Raw genomic sequence first — 12,422 nt, 5'->3', positions numbered from 1 at the left:
AAATACAACTTAGAGGGGAGAAATTTTATACATGTACATATATATGTTTATATATGAAAACATCTTGTGTATATACATGCATATTTGTGTAAAGCTGAAGTTCATTATCATAGCTGTTCTTGAATATTTAAGGGTATGGGATGAGAATGAGTCCTTCAATTGCTTCTCCATGACTCCAAGGGTCTAGAGCACAAATCAAACAGAGGTTTGTCCACAAACTTGTACAAAGCAGCCGCAGGTGCCTTGAGTGAAATGTCGAGAACCGTGGGGATGTCAAAGGGATGTGGGCATTGTTGTCTGTATGTAGGATGCTGTTACTTCTAATGATTTACACCTTCATAAATATTTCTGAATAATAAATCTAATGAAATGTCATAAGGGTCACACTAAAGATTTTTCCAGACCTTTTTTACTTTTTGTAATAAAAAGAAGAGGAAAAGAAAAAAACTGCATATTTTCTATCTTAAATTTCCAAAACTATAATCTGTGTGTGTGTGTTCACACAAGAGTAAGACAACTTTGTGGGGTTCCTTGTGGGATCCAGGGAATGAACTCATGTCAGCAGATTTGAGCAGTGAGGATTTTTACACACTGAGCCATCTCACAAGCCCCTTTCCACAGCTTGCTGCTAGATGACGAAGAGCTGATATTCCTAAAACAAGGAACTCTAGGTAGGCTGACTAGATTGAGTGGATGGACAAGCACTGGGGAATGGGTGGGTGCGCTGACAGCACAGTGGACAGTAACAGGGATGACAGAGTATATGGGCTCCAGCGGGGGTGGGGGACAGCACATTGGAGGGTATCACTAGGGATGTGGGTATATGGATGAATAAGATTGTTTTGGATGTTCTGTATGAAATACATACAAAAAATTCAATAAATTAAAAAATGAGTTATAAAAAAAAGAAAAAAATACTGTGAACTAAAAATTACTAGAGAAAAGAGGGCTATTTAAAATTCTCAGATAGAATCTGTCTTAGGGGTAATGATATAGCTCAACAGCACAGTCTTTTCTTAGCATTGCATGAAGTCCCAGGCTTAATCCATAGTAAAGGAAATGGGAGGTTATCGACAAGGAAAATGTAATACTCATAAATACCTGTATGTGCTTAATAAGAGTGAGAAACATATAAAGCAAAAACTGACAGAACTGCAGGTAGAAACAGGTAGTTTTACAAGAATGATTGGAGACTTCATTCATTATCTTCAATAATAAAGGGTTAACAGAAAGGAAACTGACTCTAACAGCTCTACAAAGCAAGGAGAACTCCCAGACATCCAATCAACCAAGGACATATTCTTCTCAGTCATGCAGGGAACACCTGTCAGGATAGATCAGGTCCTAGTCCCAAGAAACTTCAAAACATGAATGGCGCTTAGATGGGTGGAAAATATACTTTAAGACTTATGAAAATGTTTAATAATGCATAAATATTCCGTAACTGTTTTCAGTGCTGTTCTAACATGATGGAAACCATGTTGGCTCTTGCCTGTGGAGACCCGCAGTGGTGAGCATCGACATGTGCCTGAGACACCAACCAAGCTGCATCACTCTGAGCACTTTTATCTGAGCGACTTCATGTGCTCCTCCTCCTTTTGGAGCTCAGCACACAGTGGCTTAAATGGCGATGTTGATTCAGTCTTCCTATCAGCTTCTCGGCTAGTGCCAAGTTGGACATTTCTGTTTCAGGAGGGAGTGCACACTGAGAGATGAAGAAAAGACCAAAGACCTGAACCTCTGAGACCAAAGAAATTATCTGAGGGTAAAACTCTATCAACACAGGAAAGAGACATAAACTGTGCAAGGCTTCTCTGGTAGCTTCCCGCCGTCTTGTGACAAGGAAGGGCCACACCCACCCAGCTGAAGTTTGTGTTCAGACTGCAGGTGCCTGGGGAGCACTGTGTGTCCACCACACAAAAGTGCCGGAGTCTGTGGTCTGGGAGGAGGAGATGTGCAGGGAGCTGCGGCGTTCCTTAGCGTCTGTCGTGGACTTTAGTCTTCCACTCTGCTTTGTTCCCGAGGGATTGGAAAACAGGCTGATGAGGCGGCCCTCGGCATTCTGGTAAAACCACTGCACAGTGGATGAAGAGGTGGAGAAGTTGCACCGCATGCTGCTATCGTCTCCCTCCTGGAGACTCAAGGCTCCAGGACTCTGTACTACTTGTTGTTGTCCTTTCACCCCTGTTTAGGAACAGAGAGAGTCACAGATGATAGTCACTGAAGCCCCCAAAGAGCCCTGAAAATGCCCCCTATATACAGTGAGAAGGACCGACGTTTTGCAGGACGTGGAGCTGCTTTTCCTCATGCCCCTCCATGTGCTGCAGCTGCACAATCCTCACAGACGCCCTGAATGTGGGGCAGCCCGACTCACAGCAAACCTGGGTGCACAGAAGACCCATCAGGGAGCCCAGCAGCCTCTTCATGATGCGTGTCTGACTGTGAGAGATGGAAATGTGTGTAACCAAAGCCTGGGCTGTGGTGTCAGGATGGCTCTGGATCTGTCCCTGCTCCTGAAACCAGTCAGCTCCACCCACAAACCCTGTCAATCCAGACCCTGATGAGTTCTTACAGCTTCCTGTGCCTGAAACTCCTCCCCAGCCCAGACCTGCCTGACAGTCTGTGTGGAGGAACAGGAACATTTTCTGATGACCCTGGGCGCATAAGGAGTTGAGAAACCTGTGAGGAGAAAGCAGATCTGCTCCTCCTGAGGAGAACATGCCTCAACTGGACCAGCAAGAGCTTCGGGAGCATCAGAGGAAAGTGTCTAAATGTTTAACCCAGAAAATAGCTGTATGTTCCAACTACAGGATTTTTACTGACCCGTGACTTAATTTAAATGAAAGGTACTTCAGTAAACAAAGCAACAGGACATAATTATTCTGTAACATACATATAAGTGATTCCTTTTCTTAGAATACATAAAATATGTGTATTAGGACACTTCTGCAGTAACCCAGGCTTGTGGTAAATATTCTGGAAAAAGATCCCCAGAGAAGGAAATGCCATGGGGAAAAAACAAAACTAATCAAGGAGTCCTGTTACATTTAGATAGAAGCAAGAAACTTTGGTCCATTACTGCCCAGGAGAGTGACTAAAGGTATCAGCAATGTACTGTGCGGTTATAAATCAGAAGAATGCGTTTTAGAAGTGTTCCCCATAATAATCATTGCTTGATAAATGAGATTACTAATGTAAAGCTATTCCTTGATTTGCCGCCAAATAACTCAACCAAATTACTCCATCTCAATCTATCACTGTCTCAAAAGAAAATGGAACAAGTAGCTTCCTCCAGTTTGTAGAGACTCCTATAGCCTAAATTTCATTGCAACTTTGAATTTCAGATACAAATGCTGTCCTTTAGGAGTCACACACTCTGCAAAGTAGACAACATGCTGCCACTAATGTCTGCCTCGATAGGAGCTAAGCACATTTTAGGACTCTAATTTCTCTGTCCTGTTTGTCTTCACAGAACATGCCAAATCCTTGAAAATAACAGAGACTGGGATTCTGGCCCTTTAATCTGCACATCTCAAGTCATTCGTGTCCAGCTCTGCACTGTGTGACTTGGCAGAGGAGCACATGGTTGCCACAGTCCCTGGATCAGAAGAGTCCCTCAGGGACAAGTTTCCTTCTTCCTCAATCTGCAAACCTTTAGTTGCCGAGACAGGCTGGTTTCCTGATGTCTGCTTCAGTGGGAGCTGGAGGCCTGGGCTAGAGTTAGAGACCCTCAGCTAAGAAGCATCTGCTACAGACTTAGAGACCCTCAGCTAAGAAGCATCTGCTACAGACAGTGATGAAGCCATTAGGATGGATCACCGCTTGGGCCGTGCATCATCTGCAACCTCTGTGCTGCGTGGGAAAACTCAGTCAACATGAGATTCTCTATTATGAGTGAAACCACACACTGTTCTGTGTCTGGATGGGGCTAATAGAGAATGGTACTCACTGAACATTGGGGCTCTTCGAGTCTCAGGATGTACAGAAGGTCAGAGTGCTTCTTGGGAGATCTCCAGCAAACATCAAACCTGAACATGGGGAGAGGTGGGCAGAAGTAGCTCTGAGATTAAGAGGATATTGATGTCTTCTTGAAAGGGACATGAAGTCACCATTAAGAAAAGTCACTGTTTAAATTCTGTTTGGTCAGACGCCTATGAAGCAGTGAGAGGCAAGGTTTTGTGAGCTTCTTCTATTCTGTAGAAAAGTCATTTCCTCTTTAGACAACAGTGTCCTCTACAGGCCAAATAGAGAAATAAATTCACAATTTCAGTGAACTTCCCACTTCTACCCTTCCAATGTTGAATTTCCAGGCATTATGATCATGCACAGAGATTCATGCTTTCTAAGCTATGAAACTTGTGCATATTTTTTTAAAAAGAATAATGTAAATTTTGAAATCAATTATCAAAATGGGTACAAAAGGTTTTAGAGTAAAGAAAACAATTTTACAACATGTTTTAAAAGCTGTACCAGAAACACCATAGTATTCAGAAGCTGTATAACATGTTATTACTAAAGCTCTATACATCATAAAAATGTGCCTTGATTAAAGAAAAACTGATTGGTGTTACCAGGAATAAAGTCTGAATTTACAGCCAAATGTGGTGGCACAAAACTTTAATCACAGCACTCGGAAGGCAGAGGCAGGCTAATTTCTGTGAGATCCCACCCAGCCTGGTCTACAAAGTGAGTTCCAGTTCTTCTCCCATGAGCCAGAGTTGTGGTGTCCTCTTTCTGTGAACTGGAGCTGTGGTGTGGTCCTTTCCTGTGAACCTGGAACTAGGGCCCCCTCCTGTGAGCTCAAGTTGTGGTCAATCACATGATCATGAAGCTTTGGCTCCCAGCTGAGAGCCATGGTTCCATATTTGTATGGTGGTAGGCTGATGCTGGCACAGGCTGGGGCGTGGACATCTTCCTGGTATTGGACAGCAATTTCAGTCTTCTTTGAGTGACTACATTCTCCACAGACAGCGCTATCCTCCAAGATCCCAGGTTGTGCATGGCAGTGGCTTTGTCTCTGTGTAGGGCTTATGCTAGGGACGGGGCAGTCTGATTCTCTAGAATGAACTTCCCACCCCTCTGAGGACCAGCTGTGGTCTTGACTCTATCTGTGGTCCTGGACATCCAAACCTTGTTGCTGGACCTTTTCCATTCCCAGGCACCAAGAGGTTTTCCATTATTACTGTTCTAGAGCTCTAGTGTGTCTTCACCTGTGCCCTTCAACAAATGTAAAACACCTAATTGAATTTCTAGAGACAAAAATCACAGTCTGGGAAGCTAAAACTGAAAGTACTGTAATAACTAAACTGACACAATTTCAAACAAAAAATATGTGAGTGTAATTTGGAATGTAAATTTGCAATTCTATGTGTCAGCTATAATTCTGAGTACTATTACTACAAAATTGTACTGTCGGGCCTGTACAAAACGTGAACTATATCATTGTTGCTGTACTGTGACTGGGCATTTGCTTGCTTCCTTCCCAAATTCTCCAACCTATACAAACCTACTTTAGTCAAAGAAAGCAATGTTGGCAAAAAAAATTTAAAGATGTCATATACTTACATGACGACTGTTTGCTTGTTTGGTTCATCAACTTAAGGTCATATTTGTGTATTTGGAGCCAGTTTCCAGCATGTGAGACAGAATCTCCTGCTCCCAAACTCACCGATGTTCTTTCCACTCCCCCTGTTTGCCGCAGGCATACAGTGCTGTCTGATCGATCTAAAGTGGATTCTTTCCTTTATCTGTTTCCTTTGGCACAAAACTGCCTTACAGAATCATGCCTATTAAGGTTTTCACTAACTTCCTTTTCATTGATCACACTATATGTACATTTATTTGGTAATGTAACACTAAAAATGCTTCCCAAGAACGAGGATATTAACTGTGGCAGCAGAATGGGAAGGTGATGGGCGAAGATTTCTCCCCTCTTGCACTCATCATGGCAGTTTCCTCCTGTTGGCAGGACCTAGAACATGATGGTGTCATGCCTGGAATAAGTTATATGTTGGGACTAAAGTGAAGACATATTACATAAGTAAATAAGTCCCTAACTAGTTTGCTTATGCCAAATTCAACTTTATTGAAACAGATTATCCAGATCACAGGAGGGGACCACAGTTCCATCTCACAGGAGGGGACCACAGCTCCAGGTTCACAGGAGGAGACCACAACTTCAGGTCCAAAGGTGCAATTTGCAGGAGGCAACAACAGCTCCAGGCTGATGGGAGGAGACCACACAGTTCCAGGCTCAATCACATAACTACAGCTCCAGATTCATGGGAGGGGACCACAATTTCAGCTTCATGGGAGGCAAACACAGTTTCAGGCTCATGGGAGGGGTCACAATTTCAATTATGCTGGTTGCTACTATGTCCCCCTCTCTGTCATTCTGTCCACATGATTATACCTGTGTTTAAGATTGAATATTTCACTAGTGGGACGCCAATATTGGAGAAAACCAGCTTTGAGATTTGCTCAAGAAGATAGTTGGATTGTGTGTTATTTTCTTTGTGTTTTTTTTTTTTTTTTCCATGGTCCAGGTTATGGTTGGTTTTTTTTTTGTGTCCACAGGTTTCACATCTTCCCTGAACATGGAGAACCAGTGATAAGACATCTTACCAGGGTTCTGTTTTGCCAAAATCCACCAACATTGCCATCTTGGCTCCTTGGCCATTTTCTTTCTTACCTACTCCTTTGCCTAAACCCTGTGATCTGCCTTGCTTACAGCCACCTCCTGGAAGCACCGTCCTTGCTGTGAGAGAGGTGGCAAGGACCACACCCCAGCTCCCACAGGTATTTCCACAGGGCAGGCCCATGCAACCTCCAACTGCCACAGGGCAGGCCTCAAGTGTATGAAATCTTGGCAGCAACATCTGTATATTCAATGAAGAGACTGTTGGGTCACAAAAATCAGTCCAACTCAGTCATTCACCTCAGCCAGATTCAAAATATGTTCATTCAAATTTATCGTCAACTGACAAATTAACATTGTAAAAAGGGGAAGTTGGAGAGAAAAAGCCTACAAATATATTGCTTATTGAAAACAACATAAAACTAAAGGTCATGTGAGCACACAACTGGGCTCTTCCCAGGATCTTGGAACTGTTCCATAAGGGACACTGAAGCATAAGCTACATAACTCCGTGTTAATTTTTTCCCAATCACAACTAATGTATTTTATATTTATCAGTTACATAGTCCAAAAGAAGAACTTTTTTGAACATATTTTTATAACATTCTGTGACAATTATCATATTATTGATATTTTTATATGGGAAAAATCTAAATTTGGAGACATTTTGCAAGGTTTTCTTTTCAATATATATTTTATTGAGTATTTGTGCATTTCATTTAATAAATCTTAATCATATTTAGACCCCTTCCCCTATCTGGACTCCCCATAACCTTCTACCAGATTTCATGCATTCTGTCATACAAGTCAAGTTTGTGTGCACAGATGTCTCTTGGTGTTAATTTGTCCACTGGAGCCTAATCAGCCTATCTAGCAAAACTCCCTTAAAGGAGACCAACTCTTCCTTAATTAGCAGTGATCAACAGCCAATGGTTCCTCAGCTAAGGTTGGGACTTCTTACCCATCTCCCCTGTTCTATACTGTGTTTTTGTCTAGTTTGAGTTTGTATGGATCTTTTCTACACTGTCATCATTGCTGCAAGTTTATATGAGCTAGTTCCTAGAAACCTGGAAACCACACTTTTCTTGTGGTCTTCTACCTTCCCTGGCTCCTACACTCTTTCCGCCTCCTCTTCCACAATGGTCCCTGAACCCCAAGTGGCAAAAATACATACATAGAGGAAATCAGTAAAACAAAATTCTGATTGTCTAAAAAGTTCAGTAAATTTTAGAGATATCTGAAGAAAATCACATAATTTTCTGTCTTACACAAATTGACAGTATTAGATATGGAATAGCAGGACTTACTCTAAGCCTTGCCACTTAGACATTATGTAGGTTAAGGAAACTCTGGAAACTGTAGGCTTTAATCTTCAAAACACAAATCAATCTTTTCTCGTTGAGAGATATCTATTAGAAGAGCTAAAATGAAGACAAAGGACAACAATGCCAGCAAGAATGAAAGAACTTACTCAAGCATTGTGAATGAGGCTGCGGAGCAGTACAGAGATGTGAAGCCAAGAGACCAGTGGTGGAGGTGACCCACCACTGTGGGCTGCTATGTCCTCATTCTATTCCTTTTGGCATAAGGAAGCATGTAACTTCCTTTTTTATTTTACATGAGCTCACAACTAATAGACTTTGTACTGTTTTTGGTTTTTTTTTTTTAAAGACAGGATCTCCCTGTATCCCCGGGTGGCCTAGAACTTGCTATATTCATCAGGCATCCATCTCACAGACATCCACCAGCCGCTCCCTCTTTGCTTTGGAATTAAAGGCCCGAACCACCACTCTCAGTGAGACTTTGTACTTTTAATGTGACTTTAGAATTTTTAAAGTGTTGGAAGTTTTAAAGACTATGGAACTTTTAAAGTGGGAACATATTTTACATTATGATATTAATATCACACTTTGGGTAGAAAGGTGTGGAAGTTATATGTGTTTGTGAGTCAACTTGACAAGGGGTGGATTGTTCTAGCTACTTTTTATTATCAACTTGACACAACCTGGAGTCACCTGGAGGAAAACTTCAGTGAGGAATTATCTGTAACAAGTTGGCCTGTGGGTATGGTGGTGGTGGATTACCTTGTTTTAAAAAAAATTATTGAATTTTCATACAATATAATTTGATGATATTTAGCTCCTGCCATCACACCTCCCCCACAATTCCTCCCAGCCAATTCAATGTACTCCACTATATATGTGATAGAGTCTGATTTGGGTCCCCACATGTTACTTAGCATGAGTCTGTCCACTGGACTCTGGTGAACCTACTGAGTCCCATCCCTATAAGAGACTGTCTCTCCCCCTCCCAGCAGCCATTTGATATCTTGGTTGTTGACTGAGCTGTGAAGGCTCCCACTGAATGTAGGAAGCACCGCTCATGGCCTGTGGTGGGGACTTTGTAAGAATGAAGAAAGCCAGCTCAGCAGAAGCACAAACACACAAGCAGGGATACATGTGCTGAGTCTCTCTTCTTGACTGTGGATGTTCTAAGTTCCTGCCCTGACTACACAGCAATAATGAACCATAATCTAGAATTAGTAGCCAAAGAAACTATTTCTTTTCTAGGCTGTCTTCTGTCAGGATTATTTTCACAGCATCAGAATGAAATGAGAGCACCAAGTCTACATCAAATGTGGAAATACTGAGAAAATTTCATCTAAAATATGGAATGAGACAAGGATGCCACTATCTCCATTTCTATTCAATACAGTGTTATATTAGCTAGGTTAATAAGATGACAGAAAGATATAGAGGGACTGTAAATAAGAATGGAATAAATCAAAGTCGTATCTAAAACACACAAAGAACTACTAAAATTAAACACCAAAATCGAAAACTGTCAAACAATAAAGGGGCTATTGAAGCAAACATATAGTTCTCAAAGGAGAAAAGACAAATGGGATCTTCACACTCCCTGGACTCACTTGGGTCATGCAACTCATGATCCAGACCAGCATGGAGAGGCAGTCAGAACCCCACCTACCCCGTTACTGTTTTCACACTCACGGGCTTCTCTGTGATTGTCCAGGAGTGCACTGGGCCAGCCTGGAATCACCCCCGTCCTTCCAAGCAAAAATTGACACTGAGAGTCTGTGGGATTGGCCAACAAGCTCATTAGGCTCAATCTGAAATCAAGCAAGTTAGGGCGACACCCAACACATAATCAAGCTTCGACTCAAGCAAGGCAGATTAGAATTTTATTTCAGACACACAGACAACAAAAGAAGTCCATATGCCCAAAAGCTCAATAATCTTTTTAAAGAGATTACTCTACCCCCTAATTTCTGGTACATTGATGGCTCCAGTAGGGGCCACAGACCACAATCATAGCAATGACAATTCAGCTGTTCATTGACATCATCTGGAGAGAGAGAAGAGTTGGTCAACATAGCCAAGAGACTACATTCAAGACTGCACAGCTGATAGTCATAAATTCCTTCATGTATGAACTGACAATTTGGTTATGTACAGGGGGCTTACATATAGCACTTGCAGGATTGGGAAGTAGGCTACTGGCTTCTGTGGTGAAGTCCCATGTGGGAAGACTTCTGGCATGTAGCAAAACAAAAAAATGTGACAGTTTATCATGTGGTGTGCCACAAACACTGTTCAGCTCAAGAAATAATGAGTCTGACAAGTGAGCCTGTGTTCACTGACACAAGGGTCAGCAGTGGAGTATAATGCTGTGCTGCTGCACTGGTGACTTGGAAATGCAGGGAGGAGACCAAGACAATAATTACCAATCTTGACGGGGTATTACCAAGGCAGGTAATACCCAGGGAGGATTAGGCCTCTCTGGAAGAGATGCAGAGTGCCTGCCCAATTTCCAATGTCTGCCCTGAGACTACCAAGCAACAGCTAATCAGAGGACCCACACACACACACAAGAACAATGAAAGTAGAGCATCTCCACCAGCCTAAAATGAGCCTTAGGAAGTATATTATATTACCACATTATTTTGGTCATAGGTTCCCTATGTTGCTGCTGTGGGTCCGTTCCAATAAAGCCAATGAGATCTAAATGGGGTGGAATGTAGAACATCAAGGTCGTGAGGGCCTGTTTATGCTTAGGCATGACACTCATATGGATCTCCTGCATGGGCCAAGATGGTTAACTTTAGACTCAGCACAAACTGGGTAACACCAAATATCTGGAGACCCCAAAAGTAAACAGTGGTGTAATCTGTTATATAACTAGTTTTTGCAAGATGCCAAAATGTGTAATTTCCTATAAAAATCCTTTGGACCAGAACACATGTTCTCACCAGGCAGCTACCTACCCAGGAGACTGTGTACGCTTGCCTAGAGAAAGAAAATAAAGTAAGTCTCATTTACCAGAATCTACTTATATCTTTTCAATCTCCAGGATTCTCTGGACCTTCTGTTTCTGGTCCCCAAGCTCATCCTCCCTACTGTGATCCCTCTCATGATGGTCATGAGCTATTCTCAGTTTCAAATTGGTTATAATGTTAAAGGAGAAAATGAAGGCAAGAGACTGGACAGTTAGAAGAAATTCCCACCTGAAATATTTCCATCAGTAGGAAAACTTGAAATGAGAGCAATATATTTAGGTAGATTTCAAAAATCATATTTGGGGGGGGCAGAGGAAAATCATAATTTTGTCCCAAAGAAAGGTAATCTGTGCAACACTTCACATCTATACTGGTACAAAAGGCTGTTCATATGGCTATGTGTTGGATATGTGTGTCCTCTGAAAGAACTAGCCACAGTTAGGTGTCTGAACCCTCAGAGACTCCATAGAAAGACAGGGAGACAGTCACTTCTCTCAGCCAGTTGGTCAGTTCAGTTGTCTAAAAACAGACAGGGAGGAAGCCCAGGAGGCAGCGTGAAGTTCATCATCTTGGCTGGGGGACCAGTGACCAAGGATGCACGAAGCTCAGCGGACTTGTGGGGAAAAAAGACCATTGGTGGCCATGCCTTTGTAAGTGACCCACTCCCGGATATCAGAAGCTTTGTTGGCAAGCCCAAATGAATACCTTTATTCCCTAAACTGTAGTTCAGAGGGACATTGTGTTGGTTTGTCGGTCTGGTAGTAAGTTCAATGTGGGGCCTGGGACCTGAGAGTGCATGCAGGGCGGTCCTCCCAGAAGAGAATTGGCTTTGTACTATGTATAAGTTGAAATTAAAATAAAGAAAAAAAGAAAAAAAAAGAAAAAAAGAAGAAAAAAAAGAAAAGAAAAAAAGAAGAAAAAAGAAAAAAAGAAAAAAAGAAAAAAAATGAAAAAAAGAAAAAAATGAAAAAAGAAAAAAAAAAGAAAAAATAAAATAAAATAATTTAATCCTCCTGTCGTACTTTGCTTTCTGCTGCAGTGAAAAGACACTGACAAAATTCAACTTGAGGAGGAATGATTTATTCCATTTACAGTCCCACAAGGGAAGTCAACTCAGGAACTCAAGGTAGGAACCTAGAGGCAGACTCTGAAGCAGAGTCCATGAAGGAACATGACTTACTGGGCTGCTCCTCTGGGTAATTTTCTCATATAGCCCAGGCCCACCTCATATCTGAACACCCTCACTTATTTAAAGGAAAATAACCATCATTATAAGTAATGCCATTATAAGTAATGACAACTCATCATTCCCAATAACAGTGATTCTACCAGAAAGCAATATCATTTTATAACTGACTCATACTTGCTTAGTGAGCCTGAGGCAGGGGAGCAGGTATCTTAAAAAAAGGAAGAAAGAATATGAATCACACATACGTATTTCAACTAAAAGATGCAGACAGTCCACAGGAACTGAACTAAGGTTTCTTC

At 41.8% G+C, this 12,422-nt stretch overlaps 1 gene segment (V, D, J or C); it reads right to left on the bottom strand.

Annotated features, from left to right (window-relative positions):
* Positions 1-1,861: 1,861 nt before the first annotated feature.
* On the bottom strand, positions 1,862-4,218 carry LOC103735807. The segment is given in 2 exon segments: positions 1,862-2,184; positions 2,375-2,666. Coding segments are annotated over 2 exon segments (576 nt in total).
* Between the last annotated feature and the right edge of the window lie 8,204 nt (positions 4,219-12,422).

Source organism: Nannospalax galili, unplaced genomic scaffold, assembly GCF_000622305.1.
Source record: "Nannospalax galili isolate Female #2095 unplaced genomic scaffold, S.galili_v1.0 scaffold977, whole genome shotgun sequence".
NCBI lineage: Eukaryota > Metazoa > Chordata > Mammalia > Rodentia > Spalacidae > Nannospalax > Nannospalax galili.
The sequence above is the reverse complement of the archived record's forward strand: the minus strand, read 5'-3'. Positions and strand labels throughout refer to the sequence as shown.